A 23603-nucleotide genomic window follows, 5' to 3' on the forward strand; every position below is an offset into this window, starting at 1 on the left:
TTCACTTTTTTGTTTACCGTCCAAACGGACTCAAACTCAATCTAACCTTGCAGAGGGTGCTATAATATTTCCTTGAAATGTGCAACGCATAGAAGGAGACATCTCCGGCACAATAAAGTATATGTATTCTTGATCAGTATCAACAGAGAAGTTGATATAGCCATTTCGTTTGTTTGTTTCAATGCGAACTACTCTCAGTTTTAAAGCTGTCATCGTGAAACTGTGCATAAGTCCATCTTTCCTTTTATCAAGATATGGTTAAGATAATCGGCATTAACTATTTTCTTTAACTATTGCTTCTTAGATCTTCGGCAGAGTAGGCAGAAACAAATTTCATGTTGTGGCTGATTGGGCTGTTGAAACAGCTCCCATTTCCATTCGCTTACATCTTGCATTTAACGTTTCGCATTAACTTTCAATCGCTTCCATCAATTTGTTCACCTTTTAACAACTAAGCTGACTTTTCAGTCTTTCCCACACCTTCCATGTTCAATGTCTTTATCAAGTGGCTTCGGCGGTGAACACAAGGCCATAAAACGCTAATCCCATCATGGGAACAATGCGAACAAGCCAGGAGCAGCGGTTTGGGCGGTGGGAGGGTAGCTGCGTTTAGCCACGCCATCAATTGATACATCAGTTGATAAATCCAGAGATCCTGTGAGAATCGCGTGGCACAGTGGCACGGGCTAACAGGATTTGGCCACGCTAAATCAACGCAATTCGTTGTGGCTCATTTGAGTGCAGCAAACGAGGCATCCTCCACGGCACCCACCACCCAAGACATTCGTTGCGCTTTGTCGGAATTCGGCATGCTACAAATTCTTGGCTCATGGGAATCGCTACAGTCTCAAAGGAGGGTTGCCAGTTGAGTGTAGAATTATTGAAATTCGAAAATCATTTCTGTCCAAAGCACTTGAGCGAACTCCTTGTGCCAAAATAAGTTGCCAGCAGTATGCCACATTAGTTGCGGTGTCTATCGTCTGAATTTGTGTTTTCTTTTTTCTGGCTTCCGACTACCCTTCATTTTTGTGTGCGGACTCCGCATCTTGTTTACAGCTCTGTTCCCAGACCTAGTGTCAGCTCATTAGCGTCGCCGGCGCAGTTTTTGTTGCCGCATCTAATTGCTGCATACGCTGCTCGACTTATGGGCTGCATGCGACCGACCCAACGGCTGCAGCCCCTCCCGCTATTTTGGCTTCATTGCGCTAACAAGGCCAACATATTCTCGGGCACTCATATGGCGTATGTTTCTCCAGAGCATGTGCCGCTTTTTCTGAGCCTGGGAACCTATGTTTTTTCGCGGCCTGACAACTGCTGGCACTTTGAGCTAAAGTATTGCTACATTTGAGGAATTTAATGGTTCGACTGAAAAATGCATGAATAAACATTTTAATCAAATGAGAATAATAACGTAGAATTAAAGGCTTATATAAGGTTAATTACTTAAGTTTTCAATGTTTTTATAATGAAGGCGGTTTTTAACCAAATCGTTTTTGGGTCGCAGTTCCAATTCTTGTTTTATAGTAAGCTGCATCATTAAGGGCATTAACAAACTGAATATTAATTTTTAAATCTTCCACATCGTTTTTATTGCTCGATTTGAAGTTTTATCTATCAAAGTACCCGGCTTGAAAGATTGGTGTGGTTGGATCGTGCAAAGTCTCCGTCGCTTTCTTCTGCAAAGCATTCTTCCCAGTATATCAGGGTGAGCATAAAGCCAGCCCACGTAGCTGGTGAACTGCTTTAGTAAAAGGTTGCCCAGCAAAGGGAGCTTTAGATCTTTTGGCAGGTTGTGGATTTACCAGGTTGCCCTCCAGTACTATGTCTGAGAGAACTTTGGCTTGGAAGACTTAAATTTTTGTCCAATTTGTTTGCATATTGGCTAACTGGGGCAAGTGGGATTTTGTAAAGCTGAACTTTGTAGCTCAAGAAAGCTTACTATTTTCCTTCAGGAGCCACACAATCTTGGGTGAACATCAAATCCCAAGTAAGAAGTGCAGCTTAACTAGTTGGGAAATTCAAATATACATATATCATTCCATTTATACAGTCCGTGTACAACACATTTATTAAAATAATAAAGTTAGGCCTAACTTGGTGGGAACAGATCAACAAGTTAGGGACTAGGAATAGAAAGAGAATATATATATCTTGGATATATATATTTAATGGTTATTATTCAAATAAATACCTCTTTAAATCGTGTTTAACCCAAACCCCTTGACCATTAAAAAAGTGATATATTTGATTTTAATAACAATCAGATATTTATTTAAACATTAAGTCACACATCAAATGTTAAATTGTTGGAGCATTAAACTTAGGTCTAGTAATTTACAAAGAAAAAACGAGGCAGCTCGAGTAGACGCTGCCTAGAGCTAATCCGATGGGGAATAAGCAGATATTTTAGATAGTGGACTTTACGAGATAAGAATTGCACTATATTTATGGCTAATGGTGAAACTTAAATTGGGCATGAACTAAACTTAATATCACAATGGAGAAACATTTCTGGATGTGGGGTGGGGGGGAGGAGTGTTACGGACTAGACTAACAAAACGCGCTGCAGCTTAAAAGTATCCGAAGAAATGTTTGGATCATTTGGAGCCACCGCCTGATCTGCGTCCTGGCGGCGTGCCGCCAACCACATTGATAATCTCATTGTCGTTGTTGGACTCCTCCGGCGTTGGCTGATGATCGCTGGCCTTGTCCTGATGCGCGGTCATGTGCCGCGTGAGATGATGTCGCTCGCGGAATGTCTCCTGACAGACGGGACAGCGCAATTTCTCCTCTCGTTTGCGCCGATTCGGATCGCAAGCCACCTCGCTCTTGTGGTGGGAGCGCATGTGGTAGACCAGATCACTGGTCATGCGGAAGCTTATGTTGCACTTGGCACACACATTCTGTGCGGTCAGCGTGAAGGTGGAGGCCAGCGTCGGTGGTATGAGCGTGGATAGAATCGCAGCTGCAGCGGGATTCTGCAGTGGCTGAGCCACCGCAAAGGGATGCGGAGGATGACCAAAGCCTGGATAAGCGGCATGCAGGAACTCCGGTGGCGGACCCGTTGGCGGTGACGAGGGATTCGATGGGCAGCCATTGGGACTGTGGCCATTTGGCGCCGTGGGCGGCCTGTAGAGCAGCTGCTGCTTGAGTCGCTGCTGTGCCTGGAGTGCCTGCATGGGATTCACGGCCTGAAAGGCGCCATTGAACTGATATTCGGGCCGAAAGTTGTGATACATGATGGGATTGCCGTTGGGTAAAGTGTTGGGCGTTGTAGCATTATTGCCGCCACCGCCACCTCCACCTCCGCCGCCGCTGCTAGTGCGCGGTGGAGGCGTGGCCACTACAGGTGGACTCATGGAATGACAGCTCAACTGATCCGGGCTGAGCGGTGGTGCGCTCACATCCACCGGCGACTCCAGCCGCGACACCGTCGAGGGCGACGAGGAGCTGGACAGCGAGGAGGCCACCTTGGTGAACGCGCTGCGCAACGGCTGCGGCGGCGGCGACACAGTTGCCTCTGGCGAGTCCACCAGCGGTATGACCAGCGTGGGATCATCATAGACACGCGGCGAGCGCATCATCAGCTGTGGATAGCGTTGGCGCGCCTCCAGCAGACTAATATACTCCAGAGCTGCCGGCGAGGGCGGCTGTGATGCGGCAGCACGCGGCGACAGATCCGTGGGAAAGTGATGCAACTGCAGCGGCTGCTGTTGCTGCAGTGCCTCCTGCAGGCGTGCCTGCTTCTCGGCCTGTTTCTGCTTGATGCGCTCATCGGGCATCATTAGAAAGGCCACATCAAAGGAGCGTTTCAATGTCGTTTTTACGCTTGGCGTTTCATTGTTGTTGTTGTTATTGTTGTTAATGTTGTTGTTGGCATGTTGCTGATGTTGCTGCTGATGTTGCTGCTGTGTCATTGCTGCTGATGTTGCTGTGGGGCTGGTGGAGATGCGAAGCTCAGTCTGCTGTTGCGGCGGCGTTGTGCGACGCACGGCGGAATTCGCATGCGACGGCAGGCTATCCATGAGCAAGTTCATCGCACACTGGAATCGGACACTTTTGATATTTTTGGCGTAGTCTCTGGCTCTCTAAGCTTTGATGCACTTGTCAACAAATGGATGCTGGTAGTTTTTGTGGCACCGTTCGATTCGAAGCTCTGTTTTCGACTGCTGCCCGCACGCAATCTGTTCCTCTTTAAGTACTCGCCACATTGCCACCACCGGTGCAGCGAGTCCACTTGGAATTTTCATATTGTCCCATTCAAACGAAACTCTCCGCTCACTCGCGGCACTCGCACATCTGTCTCGATTCTGTTTGGACTCCCCGCCAGAGTCTGTTTCGACTGCTGCAGAGAGTCAAATTCGAATCTGCACCCTTATGCTTATGCTCTGGTGGTTGTTGTTGTTGTTGTTGTTGCTGCTGCTGCTGCTGCTGGTTTCTGTGACCATAGCAATGGCTATTGCTCTCCCGCTCTCTCGGCGACCCATCTGCTTTGCCAGTTGCCAACATATTCTGTGGTTTTATTGTTGCAACAGCGACTGGGCTCGCCTCCTGGTTGGCTGGCTGGCCGACTGGCATCCCGCTGAGGCTTTTCTATTATATTTTTCCTACACTCGACATTGTATATCATATACTGCACCGTGGTTCAAGAGTGCTGGAGTGTACAATTTTTTGGGAATGAAGATTTGACATAATAATTAAACGGAAAATTTAACTCTTAATTAAGGTAACATTCTCAATATTGTTTTCAAGCATTTTCATTTAAATGATCATTATTTGAAAAACCTTACATTCAATTTACTTTTGGCAACTTCATAACGTACTTGTAACTAAACTGTAAGTATTAAATGTTTTACTTTAATGCGTTCTAACAAAAACAAGAGTAAAAGAATTTAAATTAAACTAATTATAGCAGGACATTGACATATGAACGTAATCGAATTTATATACCCTGAACCCGTTAAAAATGGGTATAAGGGTATATTGTATTTGTGCAAAATCTAAATGTATGTAACAGGCAGAAGGAAGCATCTCCGACCCCATATATTCTTGATCAGCATCAATAGCCGAATCAATCTAGCCATGTCCGTCTGTCTGTCCGTCCGTCCGTTCGTCCGTCCGTATGTATGAACGCAAGGATCTCAGAACCTAAAAAAAACTAGAGAAATTTTAGATGTAGGTGATCCTGTCGATATCCTGTTTTTTGGGCAATTTTGGTAAATAATAAGAGCTGGAGTCACCAAACTTGACATACAGCTTCTTAAATAGAATATATGTATATATGCATTTGATGTTGGAAGAAGAGGGTTCAGGGTATCCCCTAGTCGGGAGCTCCCGACTAGAACCGCTTACTTGTTTTCTATGCATACGGTCTCTTCACAAATCGGTGTAGGATTAAGTAGTCCGATTTTGATAAGATTTTTCGCATACGTTATAAGCCATGTTAATATTTTTTCATGCTGAAACAATCATTGTTCAGCCCACTGTGCCATTTTGTGCGTGGCAAAGTTTCGAAAAGAGGCGGCGCTTAGATGTTGGCCGAGCTCTCTAGCTCTCACTTCCAACCCCCTTCGGATGGCAATCTGTTGTCTATCTCGTTTACCCTCTCTAGCTATTTCCCTCTCTCGAATTGTGCGGCACTGCTGCACGATATATCCTTGATGTCCTTGTTGCAAGTGTTTCCGAACAGGTTGTTTTTGTCGATTTTTTGGCAGCACCAGCGATATTGTCTGAATATGTATTCATGTTTTGTGTTGTCCTCGTGGCTGTTGCTGCTGCTGCTGTTCGTCCTGTTGTTGTTCTTGTTGTTTGTATTTTGAATATATGCTGCGCGTAGCTTTTACATATTGTATGCGAGCACATAAACATACAAACACACGCACACAATCCGGCAAATTTTGAGTAGGGCCTCATGTAGGCGACTTTTGAGCGCAAAAAGATTTTCCAAACTAAAATATTTATCCGTCTGCCTGTCGCTATATATTTTGGTATATGAAAAAAAAAAAAGAAAAAACAACCTCTTTACTGTCAACTATTGTCCAGTAACAATACCAAGCAACAACAACAACAACTACAATAAATTGTGCAATGTTTTCCGTTCACTTTTCCATCTCGCTCTGCCAGCCGCATTTTGGCTTTTACACTGCACTCCGAGTTCTGGGCAGGATGTGGCCACTGCTAGGGCGAAATATGTGTCTGTTATGGCCACGTTATGTTAGCCATGGACAATGTACATGCACACACACCACACACATGCTTATATATAGAATTGTATTGAAATTCAACGCCTTTCATTGCAATTGTTGTTATTTTTTGTTGTTTGTCTGCAGTTGGCAATTTAATGTTTGCATATTTTCAGGTGCTAATTGCTCCACTTGCCATATGAGCTGCATTTTTAATTAAAATTTATAGCTGCCACTATCTGCATTCTGCCCATGAGTGTGTGTGTGTGTGTGTGTGTGTGCCTGTGTGTTGTAGGGGCATGTGTGTATTTGTTGGAGCCTATAATTCGTCTGTTCGCCATGTTTTCTGTCGACACAAAATTAATATTTAACACATGATTGCCTTCGTCATTGGCATTTCATTAAAAATATTGTTTAGCTTATAATTAATTAATTGCACGCAAAACTATTAAAGCAAAAGCGTTTATTAACATTTAAATATAAAAGGATTGATATGCTCAAGCCATAAAATACTAGTAAAAAGACTAAATCTTGTGTCAAGACTTCTTAATTAGGGTATTACGAATAAAATTCAATAAAAGAGCTTTATTCCTGTTAGTTCTGATTCTTGGAAGAACTTGAAAACATTATAATTTAAACGCATTTTAATTTATTTTTGTTGAAAATTGATTTTTAATAATAATTGAATTCTTAAATTAACGAAATTTTGCTATTTCCGTCAACATTTATTTCTCTGTCAGCTTTGAAGACATTTATTTGAGGATATTTAAGGACCTGCTTGCTTTTCCTTTCCCCCAACAGTTCTTGCCACGCACAAACACTCATGTGGCACGTGACTGCAATTTGAGTAGAGTGTAAATCCCAACACATTCGCCAAATTCACTCGAATATATTCAATGGAAATTAACGCAAATCTAGGATATACAAATCGAGCACAAAATTTGCTAGGGCCAAAGCAATTGCTAATCTACCCCTGAAGATCTGCTCAACTAAAACAATCTGATGAACTGTTAGCCATGTCAGTCTGAAGAGGGGGGTTGTTGCTGTCGATACATCAAACTGCCAAGTGACAAAGTGATTCCCAGGGCCTGAGCCTGGGTCTGTGTCTGGGCGACGGCAACGCGCAAAAAGGCGTGAAATTGCCTTTGTGTGATTAAGTCAAGCCGCCAAGAGCAGGGGTTTTGGCTGGAAATGGGAAATACGACTGCGTCTTGGCAAAGTGAATTACAAAAAACTAAGATGACAATCTACTGACTAAGTTTCAGACAGAGCTACGTGTTCCTTATGCCGTGTCTTTGGCAGTTTTAATTACCGTGGCAGATAAGCAAAATGTAAATGGTAATTGTTTCTAGTTGGAAGTCCTGGCTGTGCGGCAGCCAGGTGGATGTTGGCCTGGAGACAGCCGACACCTTTTCTTACGGTTATTGTTAATGTTAATGCCTTGGCTGCTGTCTCGTAATCTGCGTTGTTTTGCGGTGTTCCGTTTGCTCCAGAATGGAACAGCTTCTAGCTGCCTGCCTGATGCTCAAGTCGGATGTTGGCTGCTTAGAAAGTTTCCGGGCCGTGCATATTGCAGCTCCATCTGCACTTGCACAGCCAACCCTTGTGTATGGCATGTCCCTGGTGTATGTGCTGGTTCGAATTTATGCCCTGGTCTCGGTTCAATCAAGTGCTTTTCGCGCATTATATAAAAATTCGAATTGGATTTCAGAGCAGCAGCACCTAATTTAATGGGGGTTGGAGGGTGGTTTGTTGCTGCTCCTGTTGCTGTTTGTTTAAATACCGTGAATAACATGTGGTTTTTTCGAAGCATATGGCAAGGACTTTGTCACTATTTAGACGGCCGTCTGCTCTGTACTTGTTCTCGTTCAAATCCTCCAATTAGACTGTCATTCATTTAAACGGATTAAAAATCCCCGCACGAGGGTCGCTAACAAGGCCCGAGGGCCGTTCTCTGCTGCTGCTGCTGCTGCTGTTGTTGCCGGTGGTGTCTGGTGGCATTGGTGGTGCTGATGGTGGCAGCTCTTGTGGTTTAGTTGTAGTTGCTGCCTGCCTAAGCGGCTGAGCTATGCGGATTAGAGCCCTTGTTTTGGTTACCAAATCGCCTCATAACGACAATCTCTCGATTGCTGCCGTCGTGTGCGTTCAATCAGCATGGAGCTGTAGTCACAATCAAGCTCGGCAAATTTTTATGCTGTCATATGCAAAATGCCAACGAAGCAATCGAATGATATCAGACTTCTGACTCGGCTCCTGCATTGGGAATGGTGCCATCTCAAACCTCGCGCACCAGCCCGCCATTCGTGTGGGGCTTTATCTAAAATGCTTACGCTCGAAATGCTTTCAATCGACTGGTGCATAAATATTTATGTTCAACGGCAGAATGCGAGAATATATTGCCAAAATACTTGCCCGCATGCGTTCAAAATCCTTCTGTTACAATAACAACAACAAATCCTTGCAACGGTTCACAGTTGCCAAGTGTTGAATTCAACAGCGAAGCACGGCCAGCGGCCAGAATGTCAAGGACACTTCAGTTGGGACAGGAACAGGAACGGGAAGAGAGACTTCTGGCTACTTAAACTCTTCAAGTGGCTATAATAATTCCATTGTGATTATTTTTGCATGTAGCGCATAAATCTATTGCTAGGTTTCATAAAAATATCTATCCTGTATTCTGTGAAAGCCACTTTCATAAATCTCGTGGACAATTGTTGATTAAAAACGGCTTTACTTGAGAAATTGTGCGTTCGAAAAGGGTGTGAAAAGAGTCTTTAAAGTCTCTGTTTGAATTATAATTTATAAAGATATAGTCCGACTTCGAAAATCTTTTCACTTTAAAGTGGAGTCCGTTTTGTGGATTTGTAAAAAGTTTCTATTTTAATACACTCAAGAGATCTTGAAGGAAGGTCTTAAAATAATATTTAAGCAAGTTAAGATGTAGAAGTAAAATATTTATATATTTGAAGTATAACAAATGCAAGATAAATTCTCCATACTCTACTTTGAGCTTTTTCTTATGGCTTATCTTAAATTCTTCGCTTATTTTTCCACACACTTAATTTTCACCTTTGTTGTCTAGATTTTACCTAATGTCTTTAAAGGGTATCGCATAAAGTGAAGTGTTCTGCACTTACTTCTCTGCACAACCCTTTGCGCCCCAGTTAGTTTCTAGGCTTCGCATTTTATGCACCCCTGTAGGGTATTCATATTTGGGCATTTAATAAAATTCATTACATTTGCGTCAAGCATATTCTTAGCGCGTGGACAACATTTGTTAAGTGCAGGTCCTTCGGCTGTTTCGACTGCTGATGCGGATGTGCAGCGTATGCTCAGCGAAGCTGCACAAATGAAGCGACCGCCAAGTCACCACCAGAGCAGACACCATCATTACCACCAGTTGCCAGAGTGCGACGCAGACCCAGCTGACCCGCATTTAAAGTTGCTCAATACGTTTCCTGGTGCCATAAATTGTGACCCTGCAAACGAACCTGTTTCGTATCCTTGTTGCCGCGCTGTCTCTGCCGGCGCAATCAGTTTCAGATCTAATCAGAGTATTGCATAGTGGGACGCGGCCCGGTTCAAATTGCGCCGAGGTCCAACTGTGCGCGCGGAAATGATGAAAACTACCCTTTAATAAACCACGACTATGCCATCCAGTTGGATGCTTTGTCGAGCTGTCTTGGCAGTGTTGGGCAGTGCGCACACAACACAAACATCTGTGCAATTTTCGGGCTGGCGCAATAGCAACAGGGCAATAGGAGTGGAGGCAGGAGACACAGGATCGTGCGGCCCACACCCTCGGCATTTAAAAAGTGTTTAGTTTATGGTCCATTGATGGCTTTGTTAACTCGCCGAACAGTTTGCGTCCTCATGTCCACATGAATCTCAATTCTCGATTCACATTTCACAATACTCAATTGCAACCCCGCGCGCACCTTACGTTTTTCGACATTTTCGATCTGTCCGGGGCGGTGCTGAACGAGGGCTGGAACTGGGACTGGGCTCGGGCTAGGGTTTGGCTCTGGTTCGCTTTGCCAGTCTGGTTTTAATTATGCTGAAAACCACAAAATGCTGTTAGTGCAGCATTTTTCGTTTCCAATTCGAAAATGCTGACATATGCGTGGAAAAATGTGCGTCGCCGCGGGTTTCCCTCGTTCCTTACCCCACGGTTAGTGGGCCTGGGACTCACAGTTCCCGCGGGTGCCTTTCGCTCTTTGACTCTCTGATTGGAACAGGTCCAATGATAGGCGGCGTGCCCGGCTCGACAGCCTGACAAGTGAGTTGTACATCTAATGTGGCATCAACATATGCTGAATTCTGGGCCTGCCCTTGGCCCTCGACGCTCTTAGCGACCGTGCATCTATCAGTTGCGGTTGCAACGATGAGACATTGCATTCCTTTTTATTCCATGCGGCTCTATTCGTCTCTATTCGAAATTGACTTCATTTTAGATTGGCATCTGCCCTTTGAAATAACACAAATTGTAGCATGCTGTGTCTTTGTCTAAAGGGAATTCCTTATGGAATAAAAAAAGATAAAATGCGTTGTGCAGAGCATAGCAGCATTCGATTTAAAACTGGAATGCATTGAACAACGTAATACTACTGGTAAATGGTACCAATGTGCTTACAGGGCAAAAGGAGGAGAAGGTATGTCCAATTAAATATAGTATAAACTTATCAGCATACCAGCTGAGTTGATCTAGCCATGTCCATCTGCCCGCCTCTTCTCTCGCCTACTTGCCCTTTGTCTAATTTCTCTCTTTCTCTCTCTCTATGTTTTTACTAGCGGGTATGCCTTGCCACAAAAAATAAATTCTACCGAAGATCTTTGAAAATGAGTTTGTAACCAAACGGACATTAAACAACCTATCTTCATACAAACTCGTGAAAATCTGATGAGATTTGACCGAGTTATGGGGGTGGGAACATTTCACCTATGTCTATATAAGATATTTGGGGGTACAATTTTCACATGAATTTTGACCCAGAATAGTGATGTAGAATTTAGATGCCACATTCATCTAAGGGCCAAACCATGAGTAAAAAGCCAAACTTCGTGAAAATCGGATGAGATTTGGCCGAGTTATGGGGGTGGGAACATTTGACCTATGTCTATATCGGATATTTCAGGGTTCAATTTTCACATGAATTTTGACCCAGAATAGTGCTGTCAGATTTAGATGCCACATTCATCTAAGGGCCAAACCATGAGTAAAAAGCCAAACTTCGTGAAAATCGGATGAGATTTGACCGAGTTATGGGGTTGGGAACATTTCACCTATGTCTATATAAGATATTTGGGGGTACAATTTTCACATGAATTTTGACCCAGAACAGTGATGTAGAATTTAGATGCCACATTCATCTAAGGGCCAAACCATGAGTAAAAAGCCAAACTTCATGAAAATCGGATGAGATTTGGCCGAGTTATGGGGGTGGGAACATTTGACCTATGTCTATATCGGATATTTCAGGGTTCAATTTTCACATGAATTTTGACCCAGAACAGTTCTGTCAGATTTAGATGCCACATTCATCTAAGGGCCAAACCATGAGTAAAAAGTCAAACTTCGTGAAAATCGGATGAGATTTGGCCGAGTTATGGGGGTAGGAACATTTGACCTATGTCTATATCGGATATTTCAGGCTTCAATTTTCACATGAATTTTGACCCAGAACAGTGCTGTCAGATTTAGATGCCACATTCATCTAAGGGCCAAACCATGAGTAAAAAGTCAAACTTCGTGAAAATCGGATGAGATTTGACCGAGTTATGGGGGAGGGAACATTTCACCTATGTCTATATAAGATATTTGGGGGTACAATTTTCACATGAACTTTGACCCAGAATAGTGATGTAGAATTTAGATGCCACATTCATCTAAGGGCCAAACCATGAGTAAAAAGCCAAACTTCGTGAAAATCGGATGAGATTTGGCCGAGTTATGGGGGTGGGAACATTTGACCTATGTCTATATCGGATATTTCAGGCTTCAATTTTCACATGAATTTTGACCCAGAATAGTGCTGTCAGATTTAGATGCCACATTCATCTAAGGGCCAAACCATGAGTAAAAAGCCAAACTTCGTGAAAATCGGATGAGATTTGGCCGAGTTATGGGGGTGGGAACATTTGACCTATGTCTATATCGGATATTTCAGTGTTCAATTTTCACATGAATTTTGACCCAGAATAGTGCTGTCAGATTTAGATGCCACGTTCATCTAAGGGCCAAACCATGAGTAAAAAGCCAAACTTCGTGAAAATCGGATGAGATTTGGCCGAGTTATGGGGGTGGGAACATTTGACCTATGTCTATATCGGATATTTCAGGCTTCAATTTTCACATGAATTTTGACCCAGAATAGTGCTGTCAGATTTAGATGCCACATTCATCTAAGGGCCAAACCATGAGTAAAAAGCCAAACTTCGTGAAAATCGGATGAGATTTGGCCGAGTTATGGGGGTGGGAACATTTGACCTATGTCTATATCGGATATTTCAGGGTTCAATTTTCACATGAATTTTGACCCAGAACAGTGCTGTCAGATTTAGATGCCACATTCATCTAAGGGCCAAACCATGAGTAAAAAGCCAAACTTCGTGAAAATCGGATGAGATTTGGCCGAGTTATGGGGGTGGGAATATTTGACCTATGTCTATATCGGATATTTCAGGGTTCAATTTTCACATGAATTTTGACCCAGAACAGTGCTGTCAGATTTAGATGCCACATTCATCTAAGGGCCAAACCATGAGTAAAAAGCCAAACTTCGTGAAAATCGGATGAGATTTGGCCGAGTTATGGGGGTGGGAACATTTGACCTATGTCTATATCGGATATTTCAGGCTTCAATTTTCACATGAATTTTGACCCAGAATAGTGCTGTCAGATTTAGATGCCACATTCATCTAAGGGCCAAACCATGAGTAAAAAGCCAAACTTCGTGAAAATCGGATGAGATTTGGCCGAGTTATGGGGGTGGGAACATTTGACCTATGTCTATATCGGATATTTCAGGGTTCAATTTTCACATGAATTTTGACCCAGAATAGTGCTGTCAGATTTAGATGCCACATTCATCTAAGGGCCAAACCATGAGTAAAAAGCCAAACTTCGTGAAAATCGGATGAGATTTGGCCGAGTTATGGGGGTGGGAACATTTGACCTATGTCTATATCGGATATTTCAGGGTTCAATTTTCACATGAATTTTGAGCCAGAATAGTGCTGTCAGATTTAGATGCCACATTCATCTAAGGGCCAAACCATAAGCAAAAAGCCAAACTTCGTGAAAATCTGATGAGATTTGACCGAGGTATGGCTGTGGGAACATTTGACCTGTGTCTATATCGTATATTTCAGGGTTCAATTTTCACATGAATTTTGACCCAGAATAGTGCTGTCAGATTTAGATGCCACATTCATCTAAGGGCCAAACCATAAGCAAAAAGCCAAACTTCGTGAAAATCGGATGAGATTTGACCGAGTTATGGGGGTGGGAACATTTCACCTATGTCTATATAAGATATTTGGGGGTATAATTTTCACATGAATTTTGACCTAGAATAGTAATGTCAGATTTAGATGCCACATTCATCTAAGGGCCAAACCATGAGTAAAAAGCCAAACTTTGTGAAAATCGGATGAGATTTGGCCGAGTTATGGGGGTGGGAACATTTGACCTATGTCTATATCGGATATTTCAGGGTTCAATTTTCACATGAATTTTGACCCAGAATAGTGCTGTCAGATTTAGATGCCACATTCATCTAAGGGCCAAACATTGAGTAAAAAGCCAAACTTCGTGAAAATCGGATGAGATTTGACCGAGTTATGGGGTTGGGAACATTTCACCTATGTCTATATAAGATATTTGGGGGTACAATTTTCACATGAATTTTGACCCAGAACAGTGATGTAGAATTTAGATGCCACATTCATCTAAGGGCCAAACCATGAGTAAAAAGCCAAACTTCATGAAAATCGGATGAGATTTGGCCGAGTTATGGGGGTGGGAACATTTGACCTATGTCTATATCGGATATTTCAGGGTTCAATTTTCACATGAATTTTGACCCAGAACAGTTCTGTCAGATTTAGATGCCACATTCATCTAAGGGCCAAACCATGAGTAAAAAGTCAAACTTCGTGAAAATCGGATGAGATGTGGCCGAGTTATGGGGGTAGGAACATTTGACCTATGTCTATATCGGATATTTCAGGCTTCAATTTTCACATGAATTTTGACCCAGAACAGTGCTGTCAGATTTAGATGCCACATTCATCTAATGGCCAATCCATGAGTAAAAAATCAAACTTCGTGAAAATCGGATGAGATTTGACCGAGTTATGGGGGAGGGAACATTTCACCTATGTCTATATAAGATATTTGGGGGTACAATTTTCACATGAATTTTGACCCAGAATAGTGATGTAGAATTTAGATGCCACATTCATCTAAGGGCCAAACCATGAGTAAAAAGCCAAACTTCGTGAAAATCGGATGAGATTTGGCCGAGTTATGGGGGTGGGAACATTTGACCTATGTCTATATCGGATATTTCAGGCATCAATTTTCACATGAATTTTGACCCAGAATAGTGCTGTCAGATTTAGATGCCACATTCATCTAAGGGCCAAACCATGAGTAAAAAGCCAAACTTCGTGAAAATCGGATGAGATTTGACCGAGTTATGGGGTTGGGAACATTTCACCTATGTCTATATAAGATATTTGGGGGTACAATTTTCACATGAATTTTGACCCAGAACAGTGATGTAGAATTTAGATGCCACATTCATCTAAGGGCCAAACCATGAGTAAAAAGCCAAACTTCATGAAAATCGGATGAGATTTGGCCGAGTTATGGGGGTGGGAACATTTGACCTATGTCTATATCGGATATTTCAGGGTTCAATTTTCACATGAATTTTGACCCAGAACAGTTCTGTCAGATTTAGATGCCACATTCATCTAAGGGCCAAACCATGAGTAAAAAGTCAAACTTCGTGAAAATCGGATGAGATTTGGCCGAGTTATGGGGGTAGGAACATTTGACCTATGTCTATATCGGATATTTCAGGCTTCAATTTTCACATGAATTTTGACCCAGAACAGTGCTGTCAGATTTAGATGCCACATTCATCTAAGGGCCAAACCATGAGTAAAAAATCAAACTTCGTGAAAATCGGATGAGATTTGACCGAGTTATGGGGGAGGGAACATTTCACCTATGTCTATATAAGATATTTGGGGGTACAATTTTCACATGAATTTTGACCCAGAATAGTGATGTAGAATTTAGATGCCACATTCATCTAAGGGCCAAACCATGAGTAAAAAGCCAAACTTCGTGAAAATCGGATGAGATTTGGCCGAGTTATGGGGGTGGGAACATTTGACCTATGTCTATATCGGATATTTCAGGCATCAATTTTCACATGAATTTTGACCCAGAATAGTGCTGTCAGATTTAGATGCCACATTCATCTAAGGGCCAAACCATGAGTAAAAAGCCAAACTTCGTGAAAATCGGATGAGATTTGGCCGAGTTATGGGGGTGGGAACATTTGACCTATGTCTATATCGGATATTTCAGTGTTCAATTTTCACATGAATTTTGACCCAGAATAGTGCTGTCAGATTTAGATGCCACGTTCATCTAAGGGCCAAACCATGAGTAAAAAGCCAAACTTCGTGAAAATCGGATGAGATTTGGCCGAGTTATGGGGGTGGGAACATTTGACCTATGTCTATATCGGATATTTCAGGCTTCAATTTTCACATGAATTTTGACCCAGAATAGTGCTGTCAGATTTAGATGCCACATTCATCTAAGGGCCAAACCATGAGTAAAAAGCCAAACTTCGTGAAAATCGGATGAGATTTGGCCGAGTTATGGGGGTGGGAACATTTGACCTATGTCTATATCGGATATTTCAGGGTTCAATTTTCACATGAATTTTGACCCAGAACAGTGCTGTCAGATTTAGATGCCACATTCATCTAAGGGCCAAACCATGAGTAAAAAGCCAAACTTCGTGAAAATCGGATGAGATTTGGCCGAGTTATGGGGGTGGGAATATTTGACCTATGTCTATATCGGATATTTCAGGGTTCAATTTTCACATGAATTTTGACCCAGAACAGTGCTGTCAGATTTAGATGCCACATTCATCTAAGGGCCAAACCATGAGTAAAAAGCCAAACTTCGTGAAAATCGGATGAGATTTGGCCGAGTTATGGGGGTGGGAACATTTGACCTATGTCTTTATCGGATATTTCAGGCTTCAATTTTCACATGAATTTTGACCCAGAATAGTGCTGTCAGATTTAGATGCCACATTCATCTAAGGGCCAAACCATGAGTAAAAAGCCAAACTTCGTGAAAATCGGATGAGATTTGGCCGAGTTATGGGGGTGGGAACATTTGACCTATGTCTATATCGGATATTTCAGTGTTCAATTTTCACATGAATTTTGACCCAGAATAGTGCTGTCAGATTTAGATGCCACGTTCATCTAAGGGCCAAACCATGAGTAAAAAGCCAAACTTCGTGAAAATCGGATGAGATTTGGCCGAGTTATGGGGGTGGGAACATTTGACCTATGTCTATATCGGATATTTCAGGGTTCAATTTTCACATGAATTTTGACCCAGAATAGTGCTGTCAGATTTAGATGCCACATTCATCTAAGGGCCAAACCATGAGTAAAAAGCCAAACTTCGTGAAAATCGGATGAGATTTAGCCGAGTTATGGGGGTGGGAACATTTGACCTATGTCTATATCGGATATTTCAGGGTTCAATTTTCACATGAATTTTGACCCAGAATAGTGCTGTCAGATTTAGATGCCACATTCATCTAAGGGCCAAACCATGAGTAAAAAGCCAAACTTCGTGAAAATCGGATGAGATTTGGCCGAGTTATGGGGGTGGGAATATTTGACCTATGTCTATATCGGATATTTCAGGGTTCAATTTTCACATGAATTTTGACCCAGAACAGTGCTGTCAGATTTAGATGCCACATTCATCTAAGGGCCAAACCATGAGTAAAAAGCCAAACTTCGTGAAAATCGGATGAGATTTGGCCGAGTTATGGGGGTGGGAATATTTGACCTATGTCTATATCGGATATTTCAGGGTTCAATTTTCACATGAATTTTGACCCAGAACAGTGCTGTCAGATTTAGATGCCACATTCATCTAAGGGCCAAACCATGAGTAAAAAGCCAAACTTCGTGAAAATCGGATGAGATTTGGCCGAGTTATGGGGGTGGGAACATTTGACCTATGTCTTTATCGGATATTTCAGGCTTCAATTTTCACATGAATTTTGACCCAGAATAGTGCTGTCAGATTTAGATGCCACATTCATCTAAGGGCCAAACCATGAGTAAAAAGCCAAACTTCGTGAAAATCGGATGAGATTTGGCCGAGTTATGGGGGTGGGAACATTTGACCTATGTCTATATCGGATATTTCAGTGTTCAATTTTCACATGAATTTTGACCCAGAATAGTGCTGTCAGATTTAGATGCCACGTTCATCTAAGGGCCAAACCATGAGTAAAAAGCCAAACTTCGTGAAAATCGGATGAGATTTGGCCGAGTTATGGGGGTGGGAACATTTGACCTATGTCTATATCGGATATTTCAGGGTTCAATTTTCACATGAATTTTGACCCAGAATAGTGCTGTCAGATTTAGATGCCACATTCATCTAAGGGCCAAACCATGAGTAAAAAGCCAAACTTCGTGAAAATCGGATGAGATTTGGCCGAGTTATGGGGGTGGGAACATTTGACCTATGTCTATATCGGATATTTCAGGGTTCAATTTTCACATGAATTTTGACCCAGAATAGTGCTGTCAGATTTAGATGCCACATTCATCTAAGGGCCAAACCATGAGTAAAAAGCCAAACTTCGTGAAAATCGGATGAGATTTGGCCGAGTTATGGGGGTGGGAATATTTGACCTATGTCTATATCGGATATTTCAGGGTTCAATTTTCACATGAATTTTGACCCAGAACAGTGCTGTCAGATTTAGATGCCACATTCATCTAAGGGCCAAACCATGAGTAAAAAGCCAAACTTCGTGAAAATCGGATGAGATTTGGCCGAGTTATGGGGGTGGGAACATTTGACCTATGTCTATATCGGATATTTCAGGCTTCAATTTTCACATGAATTTTGACCCAGAATAGTGCTGTCAGATTTAGATGCCACATTCATCTAAGGGCCAAACCATGAGTAAAAAGCCAAACTTCGTGAAAATCGGATGAGATTTGGCCGAGTTATGGGGGTGGGAACATTTGACCTATGTCTATATCGGATATTTCAGGGTTCAATTTTCACATGAATTTTGACCCAGAATAGTGCTGTCAGATTTAGATGCCACATTCATCTAAGGGCCAAACCATGAGTAAAAAGCCAAACTTCGTGAAAATCGGATGAGATTTGACCGAGTTATGGGGGTGGGAACATTTCACCTATGTCTATATAAGATATTTGGGGGTACAATTTTCACATGAATTTTGACCCAGAATAGTGATGTAGAATTTAGATGCCACATTCATCTAAGGGCCAAACCATGAGTAAAAAGCCAAACTTCGTGAAAATCGGATGAGATTTGGCCGAGTTATGGGGGTGGGAACATTTGACCTATGTCTATATCGGATATTTCAGGCTTCAATTTTCACATGAATTTTGACCCAGAACAGTGCTGTCAGATTTAGATGCCACATTCATCTAAGGGCCAAACCATGAGTAAAAAGTCAAACTTCGTGAAAATCGGATGAGATTTGACCGAGTTATGGGGGTGGGAACATTTCACCTATGTCTATATAAGATATTTGGGGGTACAATTTTCACATGAATTTTGACCCAGAATAGTGATGTAGAATTTAGATGCCACATTCATCTAAGGGCCAAACCATGAGTAAAAAGCCAAACTTCGTGAAAATCGGATGAGATTTGGCCGAGTTATGGGGGTGGCAACATTTGACCTATGTCTATATCGGATATTTCAGGCTTCAATTTTCACATGAATTTTGACCCAGAATAGTGCTGTCAGATTTAGATGCCACATTCATCTAAGGGCCAAACCATGAGTAAAAAGCCAAACTTCGTGAAAATCGGATGAGATTTGGCCGAGTTATGGGGGTGGGAACATTTGACCTATGTCTATATCGGATATTTCAGGCTTCAATTTTCACATGAATTTTGACCCAGAATAGTGCTGTCAGATTTAGATGCCACATTCATCTAAGGGCCAAACCATGAGTAAAAAGCCAAACTTCGTGAAAATCGGATGAGATTTGGCCGAGTTATGGGGGTGGGAACATTTGACCTATGTCTATATCGGATATTTCAGGGTTCAATTTTCACATGAATTTTGACCCAGAATAGTGCTGTCAGATTTAGATGCCACATTCATCTAAGGGCCAAACCATGAGTAAAAAGCCAAACTTCGTGAAAATCGGATGAGATTTGACCGAGTTATGGGGGTGGGAACATTTCACCTATGTCTATATAAGATATTTGGGGGTACAATTTTCACATGAATTTTGACCCAGAATAGTGATGTAGAATTTAGATGCCACATTCATCTAAGGGCCAAACCATGAGTAAAAAGCCAAACTTCGTGAAAATCGGATGAGATTTGGCCGAGTTATGGGGGTGGGAACATTTGACCTATGTCTATATCGGATATTTCAGGCTTCAATTTTCACATGAATTTTGACCCAGAATAGTGCTGTCAGATTTAGATGCCACATTCATCTAAGGGCCAAACCATGAGTAAAAAGCCAAACTTCGTGAAAATCGGATGAGATTTGGCCGAGTTATGGGGGTGGGAACATTTGACCTATGTCTATATCGGATATTTCAAGGTTCAATTTTCACATGAATTTTGACCCAGAATAGTGCTGTCAGATTTAGATGCCACATTCATCTAAGGGCCAAACCATGAGTAAAAAGCCAAACTTCGTGAAAATCGGATGAGATTTGGCCGAGTTATGGGGGTGGGAACATTTGACCTATGTCTATATCGGATATTTCAGGGTTCAATTTTCACATGAATTTTGACCCAGAATAGTGCTGTCAGATTTAGATGCCACATTCATCTAAGGGCCAAACCATGAGTAAAAAGCCAAACTTCGTGAAAATCGGATGAGATTTGGCCGAGTTATGGGGGTGGGAACATTTGACCTATGTCTATATCGTATATTTCAGGGTTCAATTTTCACATGTATTTTGACCCAGAATAGTGCTGTCAGATTTAGATGCCACATTCATCTAAGGGCCAAACCATAAGCAAAAAGCCAAACTTCGTGAAAATCGGATGAGATTTGACCGAGTTATGGGGGTGGGAACATTTCACCTATGTCTATATAAGATATTTGGGGGTACAATTTTCACATGAATTTTGACCCAGAATAGTGATGTAGAATTTAGATGCCACATTCATCTAAGGACCAAACCGTGAGTAAAAAGCCAAACTTCGTGAAAATCGGATGAGATTTGACCGAGTTATGGGGGTGGGAACATTTCACCTATGTCTATATAAGATATTTGGGGGTATAATTTTCACATGAATTTTGACCTAGAATAGTAATGTCAGATTTAGATGCCACATTCATCTAAGGGCCAAACCATGAGTAAAAAGCCAAACTTCGTGAAAATCGGATGAGATTTGGCCGAGTTATGGGGGTGGGAACATTTGACCTATGTCTATATCGGATATTTCAGTGTTCAATTTTCACATGAATTTTGACCCAGAATAGTGCTGTCAGATTTAGATGCCACATTCATCTAAGGGCCAAACCATAAGCAAAAAGCCAAACTTCGTGAAAATCGGATGAGATTTGACCGAGTTATGGGGTTGGGAACATTTCACCTATGTCTATATCGGATATTTCAGGCTTCAATTTTCACATGAATTTTGACCCAGAATAGTGCTGTCAGATTTAGATGCCACATTCATCTAAGGGCCAAACCATAAGTAAAAAGTCAAACTTCGTGAAAATCGGATGAGATTTGACCGAGTTATGGGGGTGGGAACATTTGACCTATGTCTATATCGGATATTTCAGGGTTCAATTTTCACATGAATTTTGACCCAGAATAGTGCTGTCAGATTTAGATGCCACATTCATCTAAGGGCCAAACCATGAGTAAAAAGCCAAGCTTCGTGAAAATCGGATGAGATTTGGCCGAGTTATGGGGGTGGGAAAATTTGACCTATGTCTATATCGGATATTTCAGGGTTCAATTTTCACATGAATTTTGACCCAGAATAGTGCTGTCAGATTTAGATGCCACATTCATCTAAGGGCCAAACCATAAGCAAAAAGCCAAACTTCGTGAAAATCTGATAAGATTTGACCGAGGTATGGCTGTGGGAACATTTGACCTATGTCTATATCGGATATTTCAGGGTTCAATTTTCACATAAATTTTGACCGAGAATAGGGCTGTCTGATTTAGATGCCATATTCATCTAAGGGCCAAACCATAAGCAAAATGCCAAACTTCGTGAAAATCGGATGAGATTTGACCGAGTTATGGGGGTGAGAACATTTCACCTATGCCTATATAAGATATTTGGGGGTACAATTTTCACATGAATTTTGACCCAGAATAGTGCTGTCAGATTTAGATGCCACATTCATCTAAGGGCCAAGTCATGAGTAAAAAGCCAAACTTCGTGAAAATCGGATGAGATTTGACCGAGTTATGGGGCTGGGATGAAAATCGCCTAGAACGGTGTTATTTTAAGTACCAATATAATTCCTTTATATCTATAAATATCTTGAGCACCTTAATGCAAATGGGTACGTCAGCAATATGACTCCTAACCGCTATGTAATCAATTTAAAATCAACCTGTTAACTGGGTCTGCAGGAGCATAAAAAGCTCAGCTTATTTCGTTTGGCAATTGATTTTTTTTCGATTTCTGTGGCTTTGGGTACTCATTAAATTTTCATATCATTAGTTTTCCGCTGCAATTGGTTTTGCCTTCATTTTCCAATTTGCTTTTTTTTCTTCTTGTTCCTCTGTTGTTTTTGGGGGCATTATCATATGTAATGACTGCTGCTGATTTCGTTTGCCATTTGGCGCGCAAGTTCAAACACCTTGAACAAATATTTTACTTTATGGGGAGCATGCTCGCCTCGCGCTAGCTGCTGATTTCTCTTGAAAATCGAATCTTGAATTAATCATGCGGAATAAATTTACTCTACATTTGCTACAAAAGTCTGTAAAATGGAGAGAGTGAGGTGCATTTGAACACATTTCGCTTTGTGGGTTTTCATATTTATCATGGCTTTCTTTTTGACCAACTTTTCTATTAATTGAATTAAAATTGCAATTTCATTAGCATTTGCGAGCATATAAATAATAATTCTATTTAATACCAATTCGAATATCAAATCGAACGCGAAAACAGCCAAATTTATGACAGCTCACAAAGATTTACGTTCGTGGCATTTGGATTTGGCTTTCGGCCGAGCGCAGTTCAATAACTTTTCTCGGGGTGGATTAAAGCATAATACCATTGTCATGGTAATTTATGAGCTTAGTTCGGCATTGTTGTTGCTAGTCGACTATTGTTGTTGCATTGTGGCAGATATTTGCAACATTAGCGCAGAATTAGCAATTCACTTATGGCATCCATTACGGCCAAGGATTCGCGCATATGTGAGTGTCAGCGCAAAGGATATCATCCAATGAGCTGCGACTGCAAATGGACTCTTGCAATTACAGCAAATGTTTGACGCATCTTTTGGCGAAATGCCTTTTAAACTGGGTCAACATTTGAATGAAGTGTTAAATGATATTTGAGAATGGCCCAAGAATTGCCCATGTTTGGGGGTTGCTTGCCGTTTTGTCACATATGCGCATATTTTATGGTGCAAAGTTTTCAATGGGCTTGCCTCAAGGGGCCTTATGTGGTTTGTTATTTTAGTTCTTGTGGCATTCTGCTTGGTATTAGGCTATGAAATCTTATTAAATTTATATTTTATGCTGTTTGTAATGTAATCAATTAATACCATTTGCTTAAATTCATTCGGTGCTATTTTAAAACTATTTGTTAATTTGGAAGATACTCTATTTAGTCCATCTGTCCGAATATCTTTCCGTATGTGGAACACATCCATCTCAGATACTATATAAGCTAGAGTCGTACTTCCTCCTTTTGCCCTCAAGTTAATTTGTCTTGCTTCCAAGAAATCACAAGGACTACTCATGTAAATCTGGCGACAGCCAAGTCCTTCTGACTCTTTCAATGCAAACTTCTTTCTCAGCTTTTAAGATATCGTCTTGAAACTTTGCATAGGTACGCATTTCTGTACAACTGTATTATATATCTTAAATAGGAAAAACTTTTCGTTTTCCATGAT

The 23603-nt window shown here is 41.6% G+C and overlaps 1 protein-coding gene across 1 annotated transcript; it reads right to left on the reverse strand.

Moving 5' to 3' along the window:
• Positions 1-2267: 2267 nt before the first annotated feature.
• On the reverse strand, positions 2268-4196 carry LOC6622316 (PR domain zinc finger protein 8). The gene has a single exon (XM_002047163.4). It carries the CDS (start codon positions 4035-4037, stop codon positions 2598-2600), a length of 1440 nt encoding a protein of 479 aa, XP_002047199.3. The 5' UTR covers positions 4038-4196; the 3' UTR covers positions 2268-2597.
• Positions 4197-23603: the final 19407 nt, after the last annotated feature.

The sequence above is a fragment of the Drosophila virilis genome, chromosome 3 (genome assembly GCF_030788295.1).
Source record: "Drosophila virilis strain 15010-1051.87 chromosome 3, Dvir_AGI_RSII-ME, whole genome shotgun sequence".
Taxonomy (NCBI): Eukaryota; Metazoa; Arthropoda; class Insecta; order Diptera; family Drosophilidae; genus Drosophila; species Drosophila virilis.